The 22,550-nt window shown below is 36.3% G+C and overlaps 2 protein-coding genes and 2 pseudogenes across 3 annotated transcripts; all 4 read left to right on the top strand.

The window, feature by feature from the left end:
• The first annotated feature begins 330 nt into the window (after positions 1–330).
• LOC125210209 (LEAF RUST 10 DISEASE-RESISTANCE LOCUS RECEPTOR-LIKE PROTEIN KINASE-like 2.1) lies at positions 331–4,992 on the top strand (annotated as a pseudogene). Its single transcript, XR_016136275.1, has 5 exons — positions 331–1,020; positions 1,097–1,129; positions 3,030–3,095; positions 3,544–3,603; positions 3,656–4,992. The product of XR_016136275.1 is annotated as an LEAF RUST 10 DISEASE-RESISTANCE LOCUS RECEPTOR-LIKE PROTEIN KINASE-like 2.1 (transcript).
• Positions 4,993–7,156: 2,164 nt separating this feature from the next.
• On the top strand, positions 7,157–9,436 carry LOC148930864 (uncharacterized). The gene is made up of 2 exons (XM_089066633.1): positions 7,157–9,036; positions 9,399–9,436. The coding sequence occupies exons 1-2, from the start codon at positions 7,635–7,637 to the stop codon at positions 9,434–9,436; spliced, it is 1,440 nt and encodes a 479-aa protein (XP_088922759.1). The 5' UTR covers positions 7,157–7,634.
• Positions 9,437–14,186: 4,750 nt separating this feature from the next.
• LOC125216902 (LEAF RUST 10 DISEASE-RESISTANCE LOCUS RECEPTOR-LIKE PROTEIN KINASE-like 2.1 pseudogene) lies at positions 14,187–15,159 on the top strand (annotated as a pseudogene).
• Positions 15,160–18,212: 3,053 nt separating this feature from the next.
• Positions 18,213–21,813, top strand: LOC148930863 (protein FAR1-RELATED SEQUENCE 5-like). The gene is made up of 3 exons (XM_089066961.1): positions 18,213–19,519; positions 20,153–21,167; positions 21,264–21,813. Exons 1-2 carry the CDS (start codon positions 18,759–18,761, stop codon positions 21,105–21,107), a joined length of 1,716 nt encoding a protein of 571 aa, XP_088923087.1. The 5' UTR covers positions 18,213–18,758; the 3' UTR covers positions 21,108–21,167; positions 21,264–21,813.
• The last annotated feature ends 737 nt before the right edge of the window (positions 21,814–22,550 follow it).

Raw genomic sequence — 22,550 nt, 5'->3', positions numbered from 1 at the left:
GTGATGCAAAATCATTTGTTGTCGAGTTATTTCGATAGATAGATATTTACAGTATTTCATCTTAAACTTAATTGGTGAAAATTAAATGTTTCATAAAATTTATATATTGGTAATTTTAATTTTCTTTTTAAGTCAATATTATACTCCATCCATTTCATAAGTCGAATCATTTTGCCATTATGATAATATAGTAGGTAACAAAAATGTAGTTCTCTCTTAACATTATCAACGCACATTAGATAATAGTGTGAGATAAATTTGGAAAAAGTAAATGATTTGGCATATAAATAGAGGTTGTGTGTGAGTGAGCTTCCTTATTTTTCCTTATTGGTAGAGACTTATATTATCCAGCCATGATCACAACACACAAGCTCATCATCTTCCTCACCACTTTGATTCTTTCACTCCATTTCTTCCATACTGCTGATGCAAAGAAATGTAGTCCTCCTTCTGCCTGTGGTGCTATTCGCAATATCAGCCACCCTTTCGGCCTCAAGAGCGACTGTGGCCATCCCGAATATGAACTAACATGTGAAAACAATGTCATATTCCTCTATCTAAACTCTATAAAATACTATGTCAAAGCAATCAACTATGATTCCTCCACCATTAGGCTGGTTGATGCTTCCATAAACAATGATACAATCTGCTCTTTTCCTACCCATTCATCATATCCCCACGACTTCATCCCTCGTTCTTTTTTTGATCCCTATCGAGAATTAATGTCTGTTAACTTGATTAGCTGCCCCAATCCGATCAACAATTCTTCCCTCTTCATAGACATAACTCAAGATTGTGCCTCTAATTTATCACATCCCAGTTTTAGATATGCACATCTTGGGGGCATCAAGGCCTCAGAGGTACCACATATGTGTACATTAGATCTAATAGTCTTTGCATTGGCGCGTGGATTGACGGATCTGAAGAATGTTTCACTCTCACAAATCCACCAATCTCTATTGTATGGCTTTGAACTCCACTTCTTTTTCTTTTATGTCGATGAACCATCAACAGCATGGGGTAAGAAAGCCAATCTTGTTAAGAATGTTAATTAATTAAGATATTCTGTATAATTTCATAATTCTTGAAAATGCAGAGGAGCTCTGGCGTCTCTTATCAGGAGCTGATCGTAAGGATAAACACTTTCAATTCTAACAACATACTACTCTATAACTGTCTCTCTTAATTAATGATTATTTTGCTGCTGTTTCTTCTTGCCATTCTAGGTGCCCACTTAACATTTTTTTCAATTTTATCACATCAATCAAGAAGAGAGATATCTAATTTTGTGAAACAAATTTCAGTTATCATAATTGCAGGGTTAAGCCTTCCCGTGACAATCATAATCGTAATTACTTGTGTACCATTGCTCTTAGGGTGTGTTTGGGAACATGGAATTGGAGGTGTGGAATTGGAATTGGAGCCTTCAATTCCAAATCCAATGCTTGGTACCACAAAAATGTATGGATTTGGAATTGAATTCTTCCAATTCCACAATTTGAATTCCATATCAAAGGTAGAAAATTTGAATTCCAAATAGTCATAAAATTAGATAAATTCAGTATATAGCCACTACAGACATTTCACACACTACACACACTACACATATTTCACACAGTACACACATTTCACACACTACACAGTACACACATTTCACACACTACACACAGTACACACATTTCACACACTACACACATTTCACACACTACACATCACACATTTCACACATTTCACACACTACACATATTTCACACAGTACACACATTTCACACAGTAGACACAGTACACACATTTCACACACTACACAGTACACACATTTCACACACTACACACACTTCACATATTTCACACACTACACAGTACACACATTTCACACACTACACACTAAACATATTTCACATATTTCACACACTACACATATTTCACACACTACACACATTTCAAACACTACACACACTACACACACTACACACATTACACACAATACACACACTACACACACTACACATTTCACACACTACACATTTCACACACTACACACACTACACACATTTCACATATTTCACACACTACACACTACACACTTTTCACTAATTTCACACATTATACAGTTTCTCAATCTTGTGTTATGATTAATTTACAATTAATTTAATATTTTGTTTAATATATACTTTTTTTTATTTTTTTATTTTTTTAAATTCATTTTTAAATTAAAAAAAATAATTTTTTTTAAATATTTTTTTTATAAAATTTTTACAAATTTTTTCAATAAAAACTAGCCAGAGTAAAACTATTATTGAAAAAAAAATTCAACAATTTTTTTTAAAAAAAAAACTAAAAGAAATTTTAAACAAAATAAAATATAAAAAAATTAAAAAAAAAACTAATTTTTTTTAAAAAAAATTTAAAAAAAATTAAAAAACTTAAAAAAACTAATTTTTTTTTAAAATAAAAAAAAACTAAAATAAAAATTGAAATGTGTGTAGTGTGTGTAGCGTATGAAATATGTGTAGTGTGTGAAATGTGTGTAGTGTGTGTAGTGTGTGAAATATTTGAAATGCTTGTAATGTGTGAAGTGTGTGAAATATTTGAAAGGTGTATAGTGTGTGAAGTGTGTGTAGTGTGTGAAATATGTGAAATATGTGTAGTGTGTGAAATATGTGAAATATGTGTAGTGTGTGAAGTGTGTGTAGTGTGTGAAATATGTGAAATATGTGTAGTGTGTGAAGTGTGTGAAATATGTGAAATGTGTGCAGTGTGTGTATATTCATCAAACATGTCAATTCAATTTCATATCAATTCTCATTTTTACCAAACATAGGATTTGGAATTGAATTATAATATAATTCCTTCCAATTCAATTCCATAATTCAATTCCAATTCCGTGTCCCAAACAGAACCTTATTTACTTCCCTTTGGAAAGATGTACAAAACTTTTGGGCAGATATACTACACCATAAGAATCTTTAATTTCATTTTTTTCTGTTTAGTGTCTCTTAATTTCTCTAATGTTCTGTTTTAATTCGCAGAATTCTATTATCGGGCTCTGGGAGGCTCTAATTACATTGCATTCATTGGTACGCTTTCTCAATTTTAATTTATGTTGGAGTAGTAACTATTTCAAATTCTAGTAATTAATTTCCAAAAGTCCATCTACCCAATTTTAATTTATGTTGGATTAGTATCTATTTCAACAATATTAATCATGTCTCCTTAATTATATGTTGTGTTTGTGTAAGTACAACTGCAGCATTTGTGGTGAGTTGTGTGGCAATTACAGGTGCGCACTAAATTTACGTCTGACTGCAAACGCAAATGATAAGATAAAATTGCTAATTTTGTTCCCAAAAATCCTCCAGTTTGTTTAACCGCTGTACTTAACCCCCTTCTTCTAATAATCATCGGATCTGGAGTTGGATCGGTGCTCTTGGTTATTAACATCCACTACTGTAAGAATTTTCCATTCATTTCTCTTTCTAGGATGAGTTTATTGATCATCCCTTCTTTTACTTTTAAATTTACTTTTTTTCCTTTGGTATATAGTTGAAATTGAAGAGCTCGTGGTCCCTGGTGAAGTTGAAGTTGAAGAGCTCGTGGTCCCTGGTGCGCTCAATATTTATGTTCAATTACCATTCAATATTTTAATATGCATCAGTTTTCCTTTCATTTCTATTTCATCCAAGTTACTGTAAAACTGTTTTAGCACAAGTTTTTTGGCCTTATCCCAATATGTATTTTGTTTTGTTTTTCCATGTTATCTCAGCCCTCATCTTTGGAATCATTATCTGGACTCAAAGGATAATCATTTGTCCTTTGGTATTCGGGCTATTGATCTACAAATTCCGGAGAAGGCGATTGTCGTTATTTGAGGGAGTAGAGTCATTCCTACAAAGTGACAATAAACTCGTGCCAATAAGGTCTTCCTACTCGGACATAAAGAATATGACTAAGAATTTTAAAGATAAACTAGGACAAGGAGGCTTCGGTTCTGTTTACAAGGGAAAGCTTCGAAGTGGCCATCTTGTAGCAGTTAAATTGCTCGGAAAATCCCGAGCAAACGGGCAAGACTTCATCAATGAAATTGCAACTATTGGAAGGATCCATCATGTAAATGTTGCCCAACTTGTTGGATATTGTGCTGAAGGATCCAAGCGAGCCCTCATTTTTTATATCATGGCAAATGGTTCCCTTGACATGTACGTCTTCAATCCCGAAAAAACCTCTTCATTGGATTGGGATATGAAATTCAAGATTGCAATTGAAGTGACTCGAGAAATGGAGTATTTGCACCATGGTTGTGACAACCAAATCTTGCATTTTGACATCAAACCACACAATATACTTCTTGATGATAAGTTCATCCTGGAAATATTAAATTTCGGGCTGGCGAAATTATGCACTGCAAACAAAGAGGCAGTGACATTGACGGCTGCCAGAGGAACCATAGGGTATGTTGCTCCCGAACTTATCAATAGAAGCATTGGTGTCGTGTCTTACAAGGCTAATGTGTATAGTTTTGAGATGTTGTTGATGGAAATGGTAAACTTAAACAAAAACTTGGGAAGGAGTGATGAGGATTCTAGTAAGTATTTTCCAAACTGGATATACGACCACTTGAACCAAGGTAGGGACGTTGACATTGGAAATGTTTATGAAAATGACGATAGAAACATTGGTCGGAAGATGACTATTGTTGCATTATGGTGCATACAAATGAGCCCAGACAATCGTCCATCAATGAATAAGGTGTTGGAGATGTTAGAAAGTGTTATCGAACATCTGGAGATCCCTAGCTATCTAGCGTCTATGGCAGGAAATGAGGAAGAAAACTGGGCTACAGATTGAAATGCTTCCATATCATTGTTGCATGATAACAATGAGAACCACATTATTGAGATATGTAAGTTCACCTAGCTGTGTATTTGTGATATGATCATAATAATATGTAACATGGAATAAATTACCATATTATCAATTAGTTATTTATTTTTATATTGAAGAATATTCGTTATTCACCCCATGTAAAACTAGGGTGATGAGGATTGTTGTGAAAGGTTTAATTACTCTGATTCATGCCAAGCATGTACATCAATACATGCTAAGTACCTTATCCAGATTAAATTTATTAAATGGAGTAGTATGAAAATATAATTATAAGTTGTAGCAAATTACAACGATATTATCTTAATTTGGCAATGAAGTTCAAATTGTACAGAGTTAATATACTATAAGGGTATTGATAAATGTACATAATTGTACGTACATATACAATTTATGTACGTTTATCTTTTTGGTGGTTAATTATAGTAGTTAAAAATTATTACTGAAAAAAACAGTAATTGATTGTGATAGAAGAGTTTGAAAGATGTATTTTATGGGATCAATAATAATATTTCATAGTGCCAAAACGAAAATTAATGCGACGAAATTTTCAACACGGAGTTATAAATTCTGAAGGATGGGTTTGTAGACTTCTCTGCACTTAACTATCATCATTAACTTACTTTGAAAAATCGATCCATTGAGAAGTCTCCACCGACTTATAGAACAATCGAGAAGTATGAAATCATGAGCTAGAATTATCTAGCTCCATGTCACCGACTTAGTCCTAGGAATTATTAAATTATTAGGCTTAGGTTGAAGATGTGCCGCTAGAATTATCTAGTTTTGTGAATGTCGGTTTTTCACCGACTTAGAACTCCTATAAATAGGCACTAGGCCTTTATGCGTAGTGTATACAAATAGAGTGAGTACACAAGTAGCAAGTGTGCGTGGTGTGTACGAGAATTAGTGTGCGAGGTGTGTCCTCATAGAACTAGAGGTGTGTCTTCGGGTGTCTTATGAGGTATGTCCTCGGGTGTCTTATGAGGTGTGTCCTTTAAGAGTGTATTTTGGGGTGTCTTCAAAAGTGTTGTAGTGTTGTGTTGGTGTTGTGTACACCATCGTGTTGTGTATCGGTGTTTCGTACACCGTTGTCGGGTTTAATTGTGTGTCGATCCTGGAGTACCGCTGATACCCAACACGATCATCATTGAGTAATTACTAATTTATCCAAATTGAATGATTCCTCTTATCTTTAGCTCGTCGACGGCCTCATGATTCATGAATAACAAACATGTAGTATATGGGGAAAATAGTGTACGTAATTTAAAAGAACTATCAAAAGGCTTAAATATTCAATGTGTAATAGAAATATATATATGTGCTTAAATATTCAACGTGTAATAGAAATATATATGGAGCGCAAAGAAAATATTTGATACACAAGAAAACTTTATTCGATATATTATAAAATATATCGTTTTAATTAAGTAATTGTTTCGTGTGATTTGACTCTTTCAATAGATTGTAGTGCGCGTCAAAAATAGTTCACCAATAAAATGAAGTGATTTGGTATATAATGAAAGGTTGTGTGAGAGTAAGCTTACAAATATTGTTTGGATACGAGTCGAACTGTGGTGCTATTCGCAATATCAGCTTCCCTTTCCACCTCAAGACCGACCCCTTCCACTGCGGCAGCTCCAAATATGAACTAACCTGCGAAAACAATGTCACCTCCCTTTATCTAAACTCTATCATATTCTATGTCCAAGCAATCAACTACAAAAACGAGACCATCAGGTTGGCCGATGCTTCCATAAACAATGATACAATCTGCTCTTTCCCCATCCATTCCTCATATCTCGAATTCACTACTAGTCTACACTACTATCCTACTCCTGTTCGAAACTCGTCAGTTAACTTAATTAACTCCCCCAATCCGTTGAACAATTCTTCCATCTTTAAAGATATTACTAAACATTGCCCCTCTAATTTATCACATCCCAGATTTAGTTAAGTATATGTTGGACGTATCATGGCCTCAGAGCTACCACATATGTGTGGATTAGATCTATTAGCCATAACATCGTGGCCAGGCATCATGGATGTGAAGAATGCTTCACTTTCAGAAATCCACCAATCTCTCTGGTTTGGTTTTGAACTCAGCTTCTGTTCTAGATGCGCGTTGACAACCACATTGTGGGGTAAGAGTAAGATGCTCTTATCACATCACTGCTCTTCAACAAATTAGATCCTTTCTTTGTACTATTCTAACGCTTTTGATTCTTGAAAATGCAGAGCAACTCAGATATAACTTATTAGTACAACCTACTCGTAAGGATACACACTTTGAATTCTAACAACATACTCTATAACTGTCTGTCCCTAATTAATGATTATCTGCAGGCTATCTCCTAATTCCTATGGCCATTCTAGGTGCATATTTATTTCAATTTTATCGCATCAATCAAAATTCATTAATAATGTTAAGAAATGGAAGAAATCAAATCTCCACAAATTAGGAGTCAATCAAATCACCGTGTAATATTTCTCCTAGAATAGGATTATTTACTAACCATGTATATTGTATTCCTACACCTATTTAAAGGGAACACCATAGAGTAAATAAAATCATCCCATTCAATACAACCAATAGTGTTCTATAATGTCCTCTCCTCCCAAATATGTCGACTAAACCATTGAACATGGTACCAGAGCAGGTTTGGACTCAGATAAGGTATCATCATCGTCCTTGATACCTTTCTCGGCCCTTTCCCGTTCCATACTTTTTTCCTGTACCTGTACCAACAAAAATGTCAGACGAAGAAGACCGAAAACTAACCGAAACTTCCAACCAGTCCATGGCGGACGAATTTGCCCGGCAATTTGCCAACTTCATGCGCAATAGTTTTGCGATGAACAACCCACCAGAAACTGCTGTTGTGTCATACAAAATCGACACACAGCCCCTCCACATCGGCGGGGACAAACTCAACGGAGAGAATTACGCTCTTTGGTCTGTACTTATGAAGGCGGCGATAAGCGGTCGGGGAATGATATCTCACGTGACCGGAGTGCCTACTCCCCCACCGCGAACCGATCCAGCCTTCACGCAGTGGCAACAGGCTGACCACTGTGTGTTTACATGGCTGACTCAAAACATAGAGTCTCGACTAGTCAGTCGAATCTCACAACATCCGACTGCCAAGCACATCTGGGATGCGTTGGCTGTCACATATGGAAGCGGAGGAGACAGAATCCAAGTGTATTATCTCCAGTTCAAAGCAAGTACACTAAGACAGGGGAGCGGTTCATTAGATGAAATATGGAGCAAGTTGCAGGAGATATGGATCTCAATTGATCAAAGACAGAGTAATCCAATGAAATACCCAGAAGACATTGAAATACATGATAAATTCATACAAGATCAGAGACTATGTCAATTTGTCTATGCAATTGATAGCAAGTATGAATCAACCAAGAGGGAAATACTGAAATTGGATCCACTTCCCTCAGTAGACTTCGCATACAACCTAGTCCAGCAGGAAGAGACACGCCTCCGAATATTGCAGACGGCGAACAATGGTGGAGCAGTCACCACCGATGGAATCGGGGCGGGTCTCGCTGCCCGAGGGTGGCAGAACCACACCGGCGGCTCGCGGGGTAGTGGTCGCGGCGGAAATGGCAGAAATCGGAGGAGTGATGAGGAGGACAAATCGAAGTTAGTTTGCTCCTACTGCAAACGGAAAAAGCATACAAAAGATTCATGCTTTGAGCTCATCGGTTATCCCGACTGGTGGGAAGAGAAGCACGGCAAACCACCGCCGCCACGCACACCCTGGAACCGCGGTGGGCATGCCGCCGCAGCGGTTGGAGGAGACGGAGGCCAGGAAACTGGTGGTGTTGTCCAGCCAGCAAATGGGGCCGGCGTCGCTACTACCCAGCCGGCGAACAGAACCGGGACGGCGAATTTCGTCGCCGGAGGAAGTGGGAGCGTTGTCCATGATTGGAGTGAGGAGCTGCGTGGAGAAGAAGAAGAGGAGGCGGTGCCCGATAGGGCTTCAGGTAAATTAGGGATTGGGGTCTCATTTGTTGATGAGCCCCAATCTTCTAATAAATTCCAAAAATTACCCCACCTCTCCTGTAATTCACAAATAATACCCCACCAAAGTTACCAGCCACATTTCGCCCCCAATCTTCCCAAAAATTCCACAAGTACCCCAATTTTGTGCAAAAACCAATTTCAGCCCCTTGAAAAATATGGAATTGCGTGTACAGTGTCTAATGATCAAAATAAAAATGACAAATGGATATTTGATTGTGGGGCAACCGATACAATAACATATGATGCTTCCGATCTCACCGAGCTACATAAACCTCAAAAATCCCATATTCAGACTGCCAACGGGGAATTTACTACAGTTGAGGGGGCCGGGACTGTCAATATATCACCTACTCTGCAATTATCAAACTGTCTTTATATCCCTTCGATGTCCCATAAATTGTTATCCATCAGTCATGTCACAAAGGAATTGAATTGTACGTTACTAATGCATCCACAATTTTGTCTGTTGCAGGATATCCGAACCGGGGAGATAATTGGGCGTGGCACTGAACGCGATGGGCTTTACTATGTGGATGAGATAGCTCAAAAAGGAACTGCCATGTTAACTCACGGGTCTGCGGATCGGAAAGCTTGGCTTTGGCACCGGCGCTTGGGTCATCCCTCTATCGGTTACTTAAAATTATTATTTCCTAGTATTATTCCTAAGCATGACATGTACTGTGAAACTTGTTTTTTATCCAAAAGTCATCGAAACTCTTATCCTTTAAATAATACCCGTGTTAAAACCCTTTTTTCCTTAGTACACTCTGATGTTTGGGGTCCCGCACCAGTTATTGGGGGGCAAGGTCTTCGATATTATTTAGTTTTTGTGGATGATTGCACCCGCATGACTTGGGTATATTTTATGAAACATAAATCTGAAGTTTTCTCACATTTTTCTCATTTTTACCACCTTATCCAAACTCAGTTCCAAAAAACCATTCAAACTCTTCGGTCAGATAATGGAGGGGAATTCGTTAATTCAAGTATGAAACAATTCTTCCAAGAAAAAGGCCTCATACACCAAACCACTTGTGCTTATACTCCAGAACAAAACGGTGTAGCCGAAACGAAAAATCGATCCCTTCTCGAAATGACCCGTTCAATGCTCATAGAATCAAAAGCCCCAGAACATTTTTGGCCAGAAGCCATTGCAACCTCAGCCTACCTCTTAAACCGATTGCCTACAAGTATTCTCAAACACAAAACCCCCCTGCAAATCTTGTCTGATCTCACAAATATCCCTCCGCCTTTAACACTTGAGCCTCGCGTCTTCGGATGCTCCATCTTTGTTCATGTCCCTAAACATGAAAGAACCAAGCTGTCCCCATGTGCTATTAAATGCGTTTTTGTCGGGTACGGGATAAATCAAAAGGGGTATAGATGCTTTGATCCAAAATCTAACCGCATGTTCGTTACAATGAACTGCAACTTTCTTGAAACCGAGTACTTTTTTACCCACCTTAGCGGTCAGGGGGAGAGTAAAGATGGGAATAACAATGATACGGACCCGCTAAGTTGGATCTCAAGACCAGTGCCAAACCCAAGCTATCATGAGGCGGACCTAACAGAGAAAACAGTAAGCATTTCCGCTGAGCAAGTCCCTGATGTAGTAGAGTCTACCGTGGAAAGTGACGTCGATCCGACTATTTCTCCGTTGAAGTTATCCAATGTAAGTACTCCAACCCTCGTGGATACAGAAGATTGTTTGGCTAACATTGTGAATACAGAAGAGATACAAAATCCCACCGAGGCCACAGAAGGGGAAATTGAGAAGATCGAGGTTGAAGGAGTTGATCCTGACAGTGGGAGATACATACTCCCACCAAGGCCAAACAGAGGAGTTCCACCCAAGAGGTACACACCAGAAAAGATTGATAGGAAAAAACGCTACTCTATCGTGAACCTGGCAAAGGGTCATTTATCAGAGATGGCCCAGGCTTTTGAGAATGCACTTTATGAGGAAGAAGAAATACCACAGACATGGGAGGAAGCTATGAGACACAAACATTGGAGGGAGGCAATGAAGAAGGAGATAGATGCACTGATCCGAAACCAAACATGGGAAAAGTGTACTCTACCAGGAGGAAAGCGACCGGTAGGTTGCCGGTGGGTCTTCACTATCAAAAGAAGACCTGACGGCTCGATAGAAAGGTACAAGGCACGGCTTGTTGCGAAGGGATACACTCAGACATATGGAGTAGATTATTCGGAGACCTTCTCTCCAGTAGCCAAGATGAACACTGTTCGAGTATTGCTATCTGTCGCTGCTAATAGGGACTGGCCATTGCACCAGTTCGATGTAACAAATGCCTTTCTTCATGGGGAGTTGAAGAAGGAAGAGGAAGTATATATGGAGGCACCTCCAGGTTTTGCAACAGATTTCAAGGCAGATGAATGTTGTCGATTGAGGAAAACCTTGTATGGATTGAAACAATCTCCAAGAGTGTGGTTTGGGAAATTTGCCAGGGCGATGATTAGCTATGGCTTTACACAGAGCCATTCCGACCATACTCTATTTTTGAAGAAGAGAGGTGATAAGATCACATGCTTAATAATTTATGTGGATGATATGATTATTACAGGTGACGACCTAGAAGAGATGGAGAATTTGAAGAATAGTCTATTTCAAGAGTTTGAGATGAAGGACTTGGGTGATCTCAAATATTTTCTTGGGATAGAAGTGCTAATGTCAAATGAAGGCATTTTTCTGCGACAAAGGAAGTATATCTTAGACATCCTAGCAGAAACTGGCCTACTGGAGTGTAAACCAGTAGATACTCCTATGGCAGTCAATCATGGGTTGCAAATCAGAGAAGGAGTTGAGTTAACCGATCGTAGTCGATATCAGCGACTAGTCGGAAAACTCATTTATCTCTCGCACACTAGGCCAGATATTGCCTATGCCGTGGGGATCGTAAGTCAGTTCATGCATAAGCCGCAAACGGATCACATGGAGGCAACACTTAGGATCTGTCGATACTTAAAAGGAACTCTAGGGCATGGAGTGTTGTTCTCCAAAAACGGACATCTTGAGATTCATGGATATACAGATGCTGATTGGGCAGGAAATCCGAATGATAGGAAGTCCACGGCAGGCTACTTTACCTTTGTTGGAGGTAATTTGGTAACGTGGAAGAGCAAGAAACAGAAGGTGGTAGCTCTCTCAAGTGCCGAAGCTGAATTTCGTGGGATCAAAAGTGGGTTGACTGAGATACTGTGGTTAAGGAGGCTGATGAAAGAAATCAATTTCCCTCCTATTAAGTGCCAGTTGTATTGTGATAACAAAGCTGCTATAAGCATATCACAAAATCCAGTTCAGCATGATCGAACCAAGCATGTGGAGGTAGATAGACATTTTATCAAAGAAAACATTGAGAAGGGTATAGTCGAGCTGCCTTTTGTTCGTTCAGAGGATCAGCTCGCCGACATACTAACCAAGGCAGTCAACTCACGAAGCTTTGAAGATGTGCTTTCCAAATTGAGTATTGGAGACCCCACTACTCGATTTGAGGGGGAGTGTTAAGAAATGGAAGAAATCAAATCTCCACAAATTAGGAGTCAATCAAATCACCATGTAATATTTCTCCTAGAATAGGATTATTTACTTACCATGTATATTGTATTCCTACACCTATTTAAAGGGAACACCATAGAGTAAATAAAATCATCCCATTCAATACAACCAATAGTGTTCTATAATGTCCTCTCCTCCCAAATATGTCGACTAAACCATTGAACAAATAATGGCTTACAAGAGATCTAATTATGTGAAAGAAATTTCAGTTTTCATAATGGCATGGGTAAGCCTTCCTGTGACGATCATCATTGGAATCACTGGTCTATTACTACTCTCTTTTACTTCAGGGATACAAGAATGTTAAAATCTAATTCATTTTCATTTTTCTGTTAAGTCTCTCTCAATTTATCAAATGTTCCTTTGCAATTCGCAGATTACTATACTCAGACTCTGCCATCAATTGATTACATTACATTCTATGGTACGCTCTCTAAATTTAAATTGTAGTAATCTATTATAATTCAAATTGGATAAGTCCATCTACCTAATGCAACTCAGTTTAGTGAGATGACTTTGAATTTCAACATCGTTAATCCTTTCTCCTTATATATTGTGTTTGTGTATGCAGCCTTTGTCGTGATTTGTGTGGCAATTATAGGTGCGCACTTAATTTATTATGTCTCACTGCCATTACAATGGAGAAGATTGATTGATACATCTTCTAATTTTGTCTTACAAAAAATCTTCAGCTTATTTATCCATAGCAATATTGAACCCCCTTTTCATAATCATGGGATCTGGAGGTGGAATGCTTCTCTTGCTTAGTTACATCCACAGCGGTAAGAATCTTTACATTCATTTGCATGTGTTTCTAGGATGAGTAATTTGATCATCACTTCTTGTACTATTAAATTCACTTTTTTTTTCTTATATTATGTATATACTCCATATAGCTGGTATACGTGTACGGCCAAATTTTTATTACAACGTCCCACATGTACTTAATGAACTCCAGTTCCTGGTGAGCTCTATATTTATGTTGAATTACCATTTCAATATTATAATTTGCATCAGTTTTCTTTCATTTCTACTTCTGCAAGTTACTGTAAAATTGTTTTAGTACAACGTTTTTGGTTTTATTACTAAATGTACTTGGTATTGTTTTTCATGTTATGATGCAGTTTCAACGTAGAAATCGGGCAAAAGCTGGCGGTGTCAGATTGATTTGAAATTCACACGGTACATGCGAAATGCAATTTGGGATCGAACTCATTGCGACTTGGACAATGGATTTTGGCCATCTGACATCGTTTAGGGGGCGAAAACTGAAATTTACTGTTTTTATCGGCTTATTTTTAATTTTTAATTTTTAATTTTCTGTTTTATTTCCTTATGAACTTCTAGGGTTTTTTAAACGCTTATAAATAGCGTTGCTTTTGTTTTGGGCCGCAGTTGAATTTTGATAATAATATTTCGTTTTTCATTGAAACTAGGGTTTCTCTGAATTTCTTCTCCGTTCAGTCAATTTCTCTATACGTTTTGCATCATGTTATCTCAGCTATCATCTCTGGCATCATCATCTTGGCACCAAGGATAATCATTTGTCAATTGGTAGTCTGGTTTTTTATCTACAAATTCCGGAGAAGGCGCTTGTCGTCCTCTTTCGAGGGAGTAGAGTCATTTCTACAAAGTGACAACAAACTTGCTCCAATAAGGTATTCCTACTTGGACTTAAAGAAGATGAATAAGAATTTTGAAGATAAACTAGGCCAAGGAGGCTTTGGTTCTGTTTATAAAGGAAAGCTTTGAAGTGGCCATCTTGTAGCAGTCAAATTGCTAGGAAAATCTGGAGCAAACGGGCAAGACTTCATTAATGAAATAGCAACTATTGGACGGATCCATCATGTAAATGTTGTCCAACTTGTTGGCTATTGTGTTGAAAGATCCAAGCATGCCCTCATTTTTTATTTCATGGCAAATGGTTCACTTGATAAATACGTCCTCAATCGAGAAAAAAGGCTTTTCATTGGATTGTAATATGAAATTTAAGATTGCAGTTGAAGTGGCTCGAGGGATCAGGTATTTGCACCATGGTTGTGATAATCAAATCTTGCATTTTGACATCAAACCTCACAATATACTTCTTGATGATAAGTTCGTCCCAAAAATATCGGATTTCGGGCTAGCAAAATTATGTGCCACAAACAAGGAGGCAGTCACATTGACAGGTGCTAGAGGAACAATAGGTTATGTTGCTCCTAAACTTATCAATGGAAGTATTGGCTCAATGTCTTACAAGGCAGATGTGTATAGTTTTGGGATGTTGTTGATTGAAATGGTGGGATTAAACAAAAACTTGCCATGAAACAACGATGAATCTAGTAACTATTTCCCAAGTTGGATATACAACCACTTGAACCAAGGTAGGGACATTGACATTGGAAATGTTGATGAAAATGATGATAGAAACATTAGTCGGAAGATGACTATTGTTGCGTTATGGTGCATACAAATGAGTCCGAATAATCGCCCATCTATTAATAAGGTGTTGGAGATGTTAGAAGGTGATGTCGAACATCTGCGAATTACCGATTATCCAGCGTATATGGCAGGGACTCAGGAAGTAAACCGGGCTACATATTCAAATGCTTCCATATCATTGTTCCATGATAACAATGATAGCAACATTATTGAGATCATTAGCAATTCTTAAATGTGTTGTCTAATTATTGTTGAAACAAGATACTCTTTTATATTCCTTCATCGACCTCTCTAGCTTGTATAATGAAGAATAATATAGTGATCTCATAGTCGAGCGGTGGGGTCAGCCGACCCCACGCGACCCAACCTCCATCCGTCATTACACATGGGAAAGGGAGAGTGAGTGATTAAGGAAGAGGGCATTCGTGGAAGACGGGTGACCACTATAAATGCAATATCTGAATCGTGCACACTTCTCCACTGTTGATGCCTAAGGAACTAATAATATTTCCGTTTTTTTGCTCTCTCATTTTTGGTGCAATGATTTGCTTACACTGAATTTATCATCTTTAACCACGTGGATAGTTCAGTGTGTGCATATCCAACAATATCTTATTCTCCCATAAAGAATCCAACATTATCATATCATTCACACACATATAAATACTATTTCCTACGTCTTATTTAAAATGTCCATTTTTCCTTTCTAGTTTGTCCCATTCAAAATGTCCACTTTCTATGTTTGGAAATAGAGCTCTCTCTCCTCTCTCCACGTTAAAATATTCAATTACCTTTTTTTTCTATTTATTCCACCTAACAATTCCTCTTAAATTTCATGTCACTCAAGAATGTAGACATCTTGGCATTCTTGAGTGGGACACTGATAGTATGGGAAATAAAAAATATCCGTGCATCCTGCCTTTTTCCCATCTATAAAATCCTGAGAGCAAAATAAATAATAGATTCACCAGTTTCTCCTACACTAGAATACACCTTTAAAGAATTCTCACTGAAATATCTTAAAATAAATATACGAAACTATAATATGCATTGAAAGCAATTCAACAAGAGAATAAATATACCCAGTGGCGGACCCAAGAATTTTACACTAGGGGTGCCAAAATGACATAACACAAAATGAAGAGAAATATAAAGAAATTAGGACAAGAAAACGTTAAAAAATGGTGCCAAAACTACATAGAAGAGAAATATAATGAAATTAGGATAAGAAAACATTGAAAAATAAAGTATTGTGGCTCAGGGACTTGAACTCAGCTCTCAAATTTTTTAAGTTTTTAAGGCAGATACCACCACCACTTGAGCTGATAATATATTACAAAATTCATAGATTATATATATACATAAAATAGTTCAAATTGTTGGGGGTTCCAATGCCACCCCACCCCTCCATGTAGGTCCGCCATTGAATATACCTGTTGGTGAAAAAGATATTTTTGCGAGCAATTTATCTTTAAACACCTAACAAGCATGTTAAGCACAAGATAAAATGGCTAGAGGAATTTAGATAAGAAAGTAAATTCCATTTTATATACTCCCTCTGTTCCAACAAAAAATGAAACGTTTATTTTGTTTTGGACTGTCCTGTTAAAAATGAAGCCTGCAGGAAACATATCAAGTGATGAGATAGTGGGAGAGTGGTGAAGTGGGGTGATGTGGAAGTTGGCATGCATGTCATGTGTAGTGGGTGACATATATGATCTATTTCAGCTTACAAATATTGTATGGCCGTGTTGGTTGGTGAATCACATTATCCAGCCATGATCACAACACACAAGCTCATCATCTTCCTCACCACTTTGATTCTCTCACTCCATTTCTTCCATTCTGCTGATGCAAAGGAATGCAGTCCTTCAGCCTGCGGTGCTATTCGCAATATCAATTACCCTTTCCGCCTCAACGACAACCCCAAAAACTGCGGTGACAGCAGATTTGAACTCAACTGTGAAAACAATGTCACCTTCCTCTATCTCAACTCTATCAAATACCATGTCAAAGCAATCAACTATGATTCCTCCACCATTAGGCTGGTTGATGCTTCCATAAACAACGACGACATCTGCTCTTTCCCCGCCCATTCCTCATATCCCCTTACCTTCACCGCTCCTTCTTCTTCTCCATACTATTATACTTCTCCCTATCGACACTCTTTAGTTAACTTGATTAGCTGTCCCAATCCCTTGAACAACTCTTCCATCTTTACAGATATTAATCAAGATTGTGCCTCTAATTATGTATTACATCACAGATTCAGTTATGTATATGTTGGGGGCATCATGGCCTCAGATCTACCACATATGTGTATGTTAGATCTAATAATCGCGACAACGTGGCCGGAATCGGAATTCTTGGATTCGGAGAATGTTTCACTCTCAAAAATCCATCGATTTCTCTTGTATGGGGCTGAACTCAACTTCGATTACGGTGAACAATCAATATGGGGTAAGAAAGCTGAAACCTTATATATATATATATATATATATATAGGGTTTTGATCTATGAAAACCAGATTTAAATACAGAAACGCAGAACACGGTCATACGTAAGGCATTTTTAGGTCATAGTTAGTTTATTTTTAGGTCATGCTAACAAAGCATGACCTAAAATGATCTTAACATGACATAAACCCAAATATTATAATATGACCTAAAACTACTTAATTATGACCTTCCGTGTTTTGGGTTAATTATTGACCATTAGATCATCTAATCCTAGGGACAAGATTTGGGCTGCATTTCTGGATTTAAATGCATTCTTATTTTGATCATCTCCATATATATACATATATATATATATATATATATATAGAGATGCGATCATATCATAACTCTCAAATCACATGATAACTCTATAACTAAATCTGGACCACACATATTTTATAATCTTGTGGTTGAGATTCAAACTTAGATTTACTTAATAAAAATAGGCTCAGAGGGTAAATATGTCATTTCGCTAATTTAATTTTTGAATTTCGCTCCAGATTCACTCCAGATTTCACGCTCTTCTCATCGGTTTCTTCTCAGCGATTTTCGATTCTCTCATCTTCTCTGTGATTTTGTTTCCATTTTGATCCAGATCACTCAATTTGATTCTCTCCTCTTCTCTGCGATTTTGTTTCCATACTTTTTCGCTTATTTTGTTTCCATAGGCTCCAGATTTGATTCATTTTCCATAGTCTTCAGATTTTGTTTCCATAATTGTGATCGGGAAGATGTTTTCATTGATTACCTCTTCAATTGCTGTGAAAATTTGCTTCGATGGAATCTGTAGCAAATAACGAAGGTAACAATCATTATCTATTATTTAGCTTATTGATTGTGTTCATATTCATGTATTGAATTTGATTTTAGATTAATATTAGTTGTTGATTGGTTTATGTTTCTGATGTACTGAAATTCTTATTTGATTATATTATGTATTGTCGATTATGTGTTAAAATGATACTTTTGGCTTATAAATGTTAGGTTTACTGCATAACATGATAGTTTTGTCGGATAAAATGATATTATGATAAAATGATACTATGATAAAATGATACTATTACTGATTTGTAGGTATGTACATTCCTGTTTGTGATGATAGGTTTACTGCATAACATGATAGTTTTGTCGGATAAAATGATACTATGATAAAATGATACTATGATAAAATGATTCTATTACTGATTTGTAGGTATTTACATTCCTGTTTGTGATGATAGGTTTATTGCATAACATGATATTTTTACTGCATAAAATGATACTTTTAGTGCATAAAATGATATTATGATAAAATGATACTATGATAAAATGACACTTTTACTGATTTGTAGGTATGTACATTCCTGTTTGTGATGATGCTTTGAAGCCAATGATTGGTATGAAATTCAATACATTAGTAGAAGCAGTTGGTTTCTATGAACATTATTCTCGTTCAGTTGGTTTTGGCATTCGTAAAATGGGTAACAAATCAGTTCAAGGTATTACTAAGTGGCAGTATTTGGCTTGCAACAGACAAGGCTCTAAGAATTTTATACCTGGTCATGCATCCCAATCAACTGAAGTGTCTTTTAAGAAGCGTAGGTGTCGGTCATTTAGGTGTGAATGTCTTGCTAAGCTCAATTTGAGATATTATTCAGATGGCAAGAGCAGAGGATATGAGGTTTATCAGTTTGTTGAGTATCATAATCACTTAATGGTTGCGGATGAGCATAGGCATTTTATGATGGCCAATCGCAATCTGGATCCTATTGATCGGAGGTTTATGGAGGATTGTGGCAGGTGTAATATTGGTCCCACTCTCACATTCAAACTTTTGAAGGAGATAATGGGTGGACCTGAAAATGTTGGATGTGATATTATTGATATTAGAAATGGTTATCGTGATATTATGTCCAATATTGATGGTTCAGATGCTCAAATGATTTTTGATTATATGCGTTCTCAAAAGGAATCATCTGATGCCTTCTATTATGAAATTGAGATAGGATCTCATGGAAAGTTAACTAGACTCTTTTGGGCTGATGCTATTTCAAGACGAAATTATCATATGTTTGGAGATGTAATTTCATTTGATTCAACATACAACACTAACAGGTATATTACTTTTGTTGCTAATAGACATAAATTGATACTTTTTGCTGATAAAATGATACTCATATCTGATAAAATGATACTCATATCTGATAATATGATACTCATTGCTGATAAAATGATACTTGCAGTAGATAAAATGATAGTTCTTACTAATAAAATGATACTTTTGCATGATAAAATGATAGAAATTGTGCTTTTGCATAATAAAATGATAAAATGATACTTTTGCATCATAAAATAGTATCCCTTCTGTCAATAGCTGATAAAATGATACTCATTGCTGATAAAATGATACTTTTGGCTGATAAAATGATACTCATTGCAGATAAAATGATACTTTTGGCTGATAAAATGATACTCATTGCTGATAAAATGATACTTTTGGCTGATAAAATGATACTCATTGCAGATAAAATGATACTTTTGGCTGATAAAATGATACTCATTGCTGATAAAATGATACTTCTTACTAATAAAATGATACTTTTGGCTGATAAAATGATACTCATTGCTGATAAAATGATACTTTTGGCTGATAAAATGATACTCATTGCTGATAAAATGATACTTCTGGCTGATAAAATGATACTCATAGCTGATAAATATAATTCATTTTTATGTTATATTCTGAAGGTATTGCATGATTTTTGCTCCATTCACTGGAAAAGATAACCATTCTAGACCAGTTACATTTGGAGCTGGCTTGTTATCAAGTGAAGGTAGAGAATCCTATTCTTGGTTGTTTGGCTGTTTTGTTCGATGCATGGGGGTAGCACCCAAATTGATTATCACTGATCAAGATTGGGGGATCAAACTTGCTGTTCAACAAGTACTTTTACAAACAAGGCACCGATGGTGTATGTGGCATATCATGGTTAAGGTGTCAGATAAGTTGCCCAAATCTTTACTTGGTAATGAAGATTTCAAAAAAGAGTTGAATGCATGTGTTTGGTCTGATTTGTTAGAGCCTGATGAGTTTGATATAATATGGAATGATATAATGGAACGGTATGGATTAGAAGACGTGCACTGGTTTGGATCAATGTTTGAAGATAGAGAATTCTGGGTTCCTGCTTATTTTCGAGATTTTCCCATGGGGTCGCTTCTTAGGACTACATCGATGTCTGAATCGGAGAATAGCTTTTTTAAAAACTACACAAAGCCACGTGCAAATCTTGTACAGTTCATCAATTTCTTTAATTATGCTGTGGGAGATCAAAGGAATGCCAATTCACGATTGAACTACTTGGATTACTCAACTATTCCTGATTTGTCAACCCAATTGCCTATTGAGAAGCATGCATCTACAATCTACACTGATTCTATTTTCAAACATGTACAACAGGAAATAAGTATTGTGTGTGAGATTGTTTCTATAACTACTGTTGAGGATAACATCAAGAAGCATCAGGTCAAGGACCAATATGGTAGAACATTGGATGTTATGTATGATTGTAAGCAAGACACATTCGACTGTAGTTGCAAGAAGTTTTCCAGAATTGGTTTGTTATGTTGTCATATATTTTGTTTGTTGAAGAATAAGTCTGCTAATCTCATTCCTGAGAAATATTTGGTCGAAGGTGGTTGAAGAGCTCTTTACTAAAGGCAGCACATGGTCTACCATCTGAGGAACAACAACCATTTGAACGTGTGTTCCATTTTTAACCTTTATTTGTAAAAATTCTATTTTTCAGTCAGAGAAATGATAGTACTTATTGTAATAATGTTATCTTTTATCTTGCAGATTTGGATGAAAAGCAGGAAGTTAAGAAAAAGTTGTTCTCCAACTTTTATCGATTAGTCCAAAATTCTGAAGGAAGTATGGATCATTTGTCTTTGTTAAGTGCTGGTCTTGATGATTTGGAACAGCATATGTTTGGAAATTGTGCAGCACCTTCAGTCATTGAAAAGAAGAAGATGGTTGAGGATTTTTATGGAATGGCAGTACCTGATGTAATTGATGTACATCCTCCAGACGTTGTTAGTACTAAAGGATCAGCTAGTGGCAAAGTAGCAAAGAGGCAGAGTGCAATAAGGAAAGCAAATAAGCCTCTACGACGGTGTGGTAAATGTCATGAGATGGGTCGTCATGATTCAAGAAATTGTGGTAGAGTCAATGAGAAGTCAGATTGAAGCCATTTGATATAGTTTAGGTATTTTAGGTGTATAAAATGACATTTTGGCTGATAAACTCATTCTTTTGTTTATAAACTGATAAAATGATACTTTAACCTGAAAAAATGACATCAAAAATGATATATAAGCTGATAAAATGATACTCGCAGTTGATAAAATGATACTCGCAGTTGATAAAATGATACTTCTGACTGATAAAATGATACTTTAGCTGATAACATCATTCTTTTGTTTATAAACTGATAAAATGATACTTTAACCTGAAAAAATGACATAAAAAATGATATATAAGCTGATAAAATGATACTTTTGGCTTATAAAATTATAAAATGATACTCGTAGTTGATAAAATGATACTTTCAGCAGATAAAATGATAAAATGATACTTCTGACTGATAAAATGATACTTGGCTGATAACATCATTCTTTTGTTTATAAACTGATAAAATGATACTTTAACCTGAAAAAATGATACTCGCAGCAAATAAAATGACAATAACCTTATAAAATGATGTATAAGCTGGAAAAAATGACATATAAGCTGATAAAATGATACTATCAACGGATAAAATGATGTTTTAATCTCACAAAATGATATATAAGCTGATAAAATGATACTTCTGACTTATAAAATTATAAAATGATACTCGCAGTTGATAAAATGATACTTTCAGCAGATAAAATGATAAAATGATACTTCTGACTGATAAAACGATATAATGACAAAATCATAGTTGTAGCAGATAAAATGATAATTTGGGTGATTATATTCGAAACCACTATTACAAAACGCTATTATCAAGTCATAGAAGTTAGTATACAGGGGGTTTAAATTCTCTAATCATCTTTTCAACATCAATATCTTCTTTTTTGCTGTCATTCTCAAACTTCTTCT

Source organism: Salvia hispanica, chromosome 3 (assembly GCF_029641045.1).
Source record: "Salvia hispanica isolate PSC_SH4W2 chromosome 3, Shi_PSC_v1, whole genome shotgun sequence".
NCBI classification, from domain to species: Eukaryota; Viridiplantae; Streptophyta; class Magnoliopsida; order Lamiales; family Lamiaceae; genus Salvia; species Salvia hispanica.
Note: the sequence above shows the minus strand (reverse complement) of the source record. Positions and strands in the feature narration are given on the sequence as shown.

What these genes read in the sequence shown, in the direction of transcription:
- LOC148930864 (XM_089066633.1), top strand. Translation starts at nt 7,635, where the DNA reads ATGTCAGACGAAGAAGACCGAAAACTAACCGAAACTTCCAACCAGTCC. An exon ending in TCTTCCCAAAAATTCCACAA is followed by an intron (nt 9,037 to 9,398) that starts GTACCCCAATTT and finishes TGTCTGTTGCAG; the next exon opens with GATATCCGAACCGGGGAGAT.
- LOC148930863 (XM_089066961.1), top strand. Translation starts at nt 18,759, where the DNA reads ATGTACATTCCTGTTTGTGATGATGCTTTGAAGCCAATGATTGGTATG. An exon ending in TCAACATACAACACTAACAG is followed by an intron (nt 19,520 to 20,152) that starts GTATATTACTTT and finishes TATATTCTGAAG; the next exon opens with GTATTGCATGATTTTTGCTC.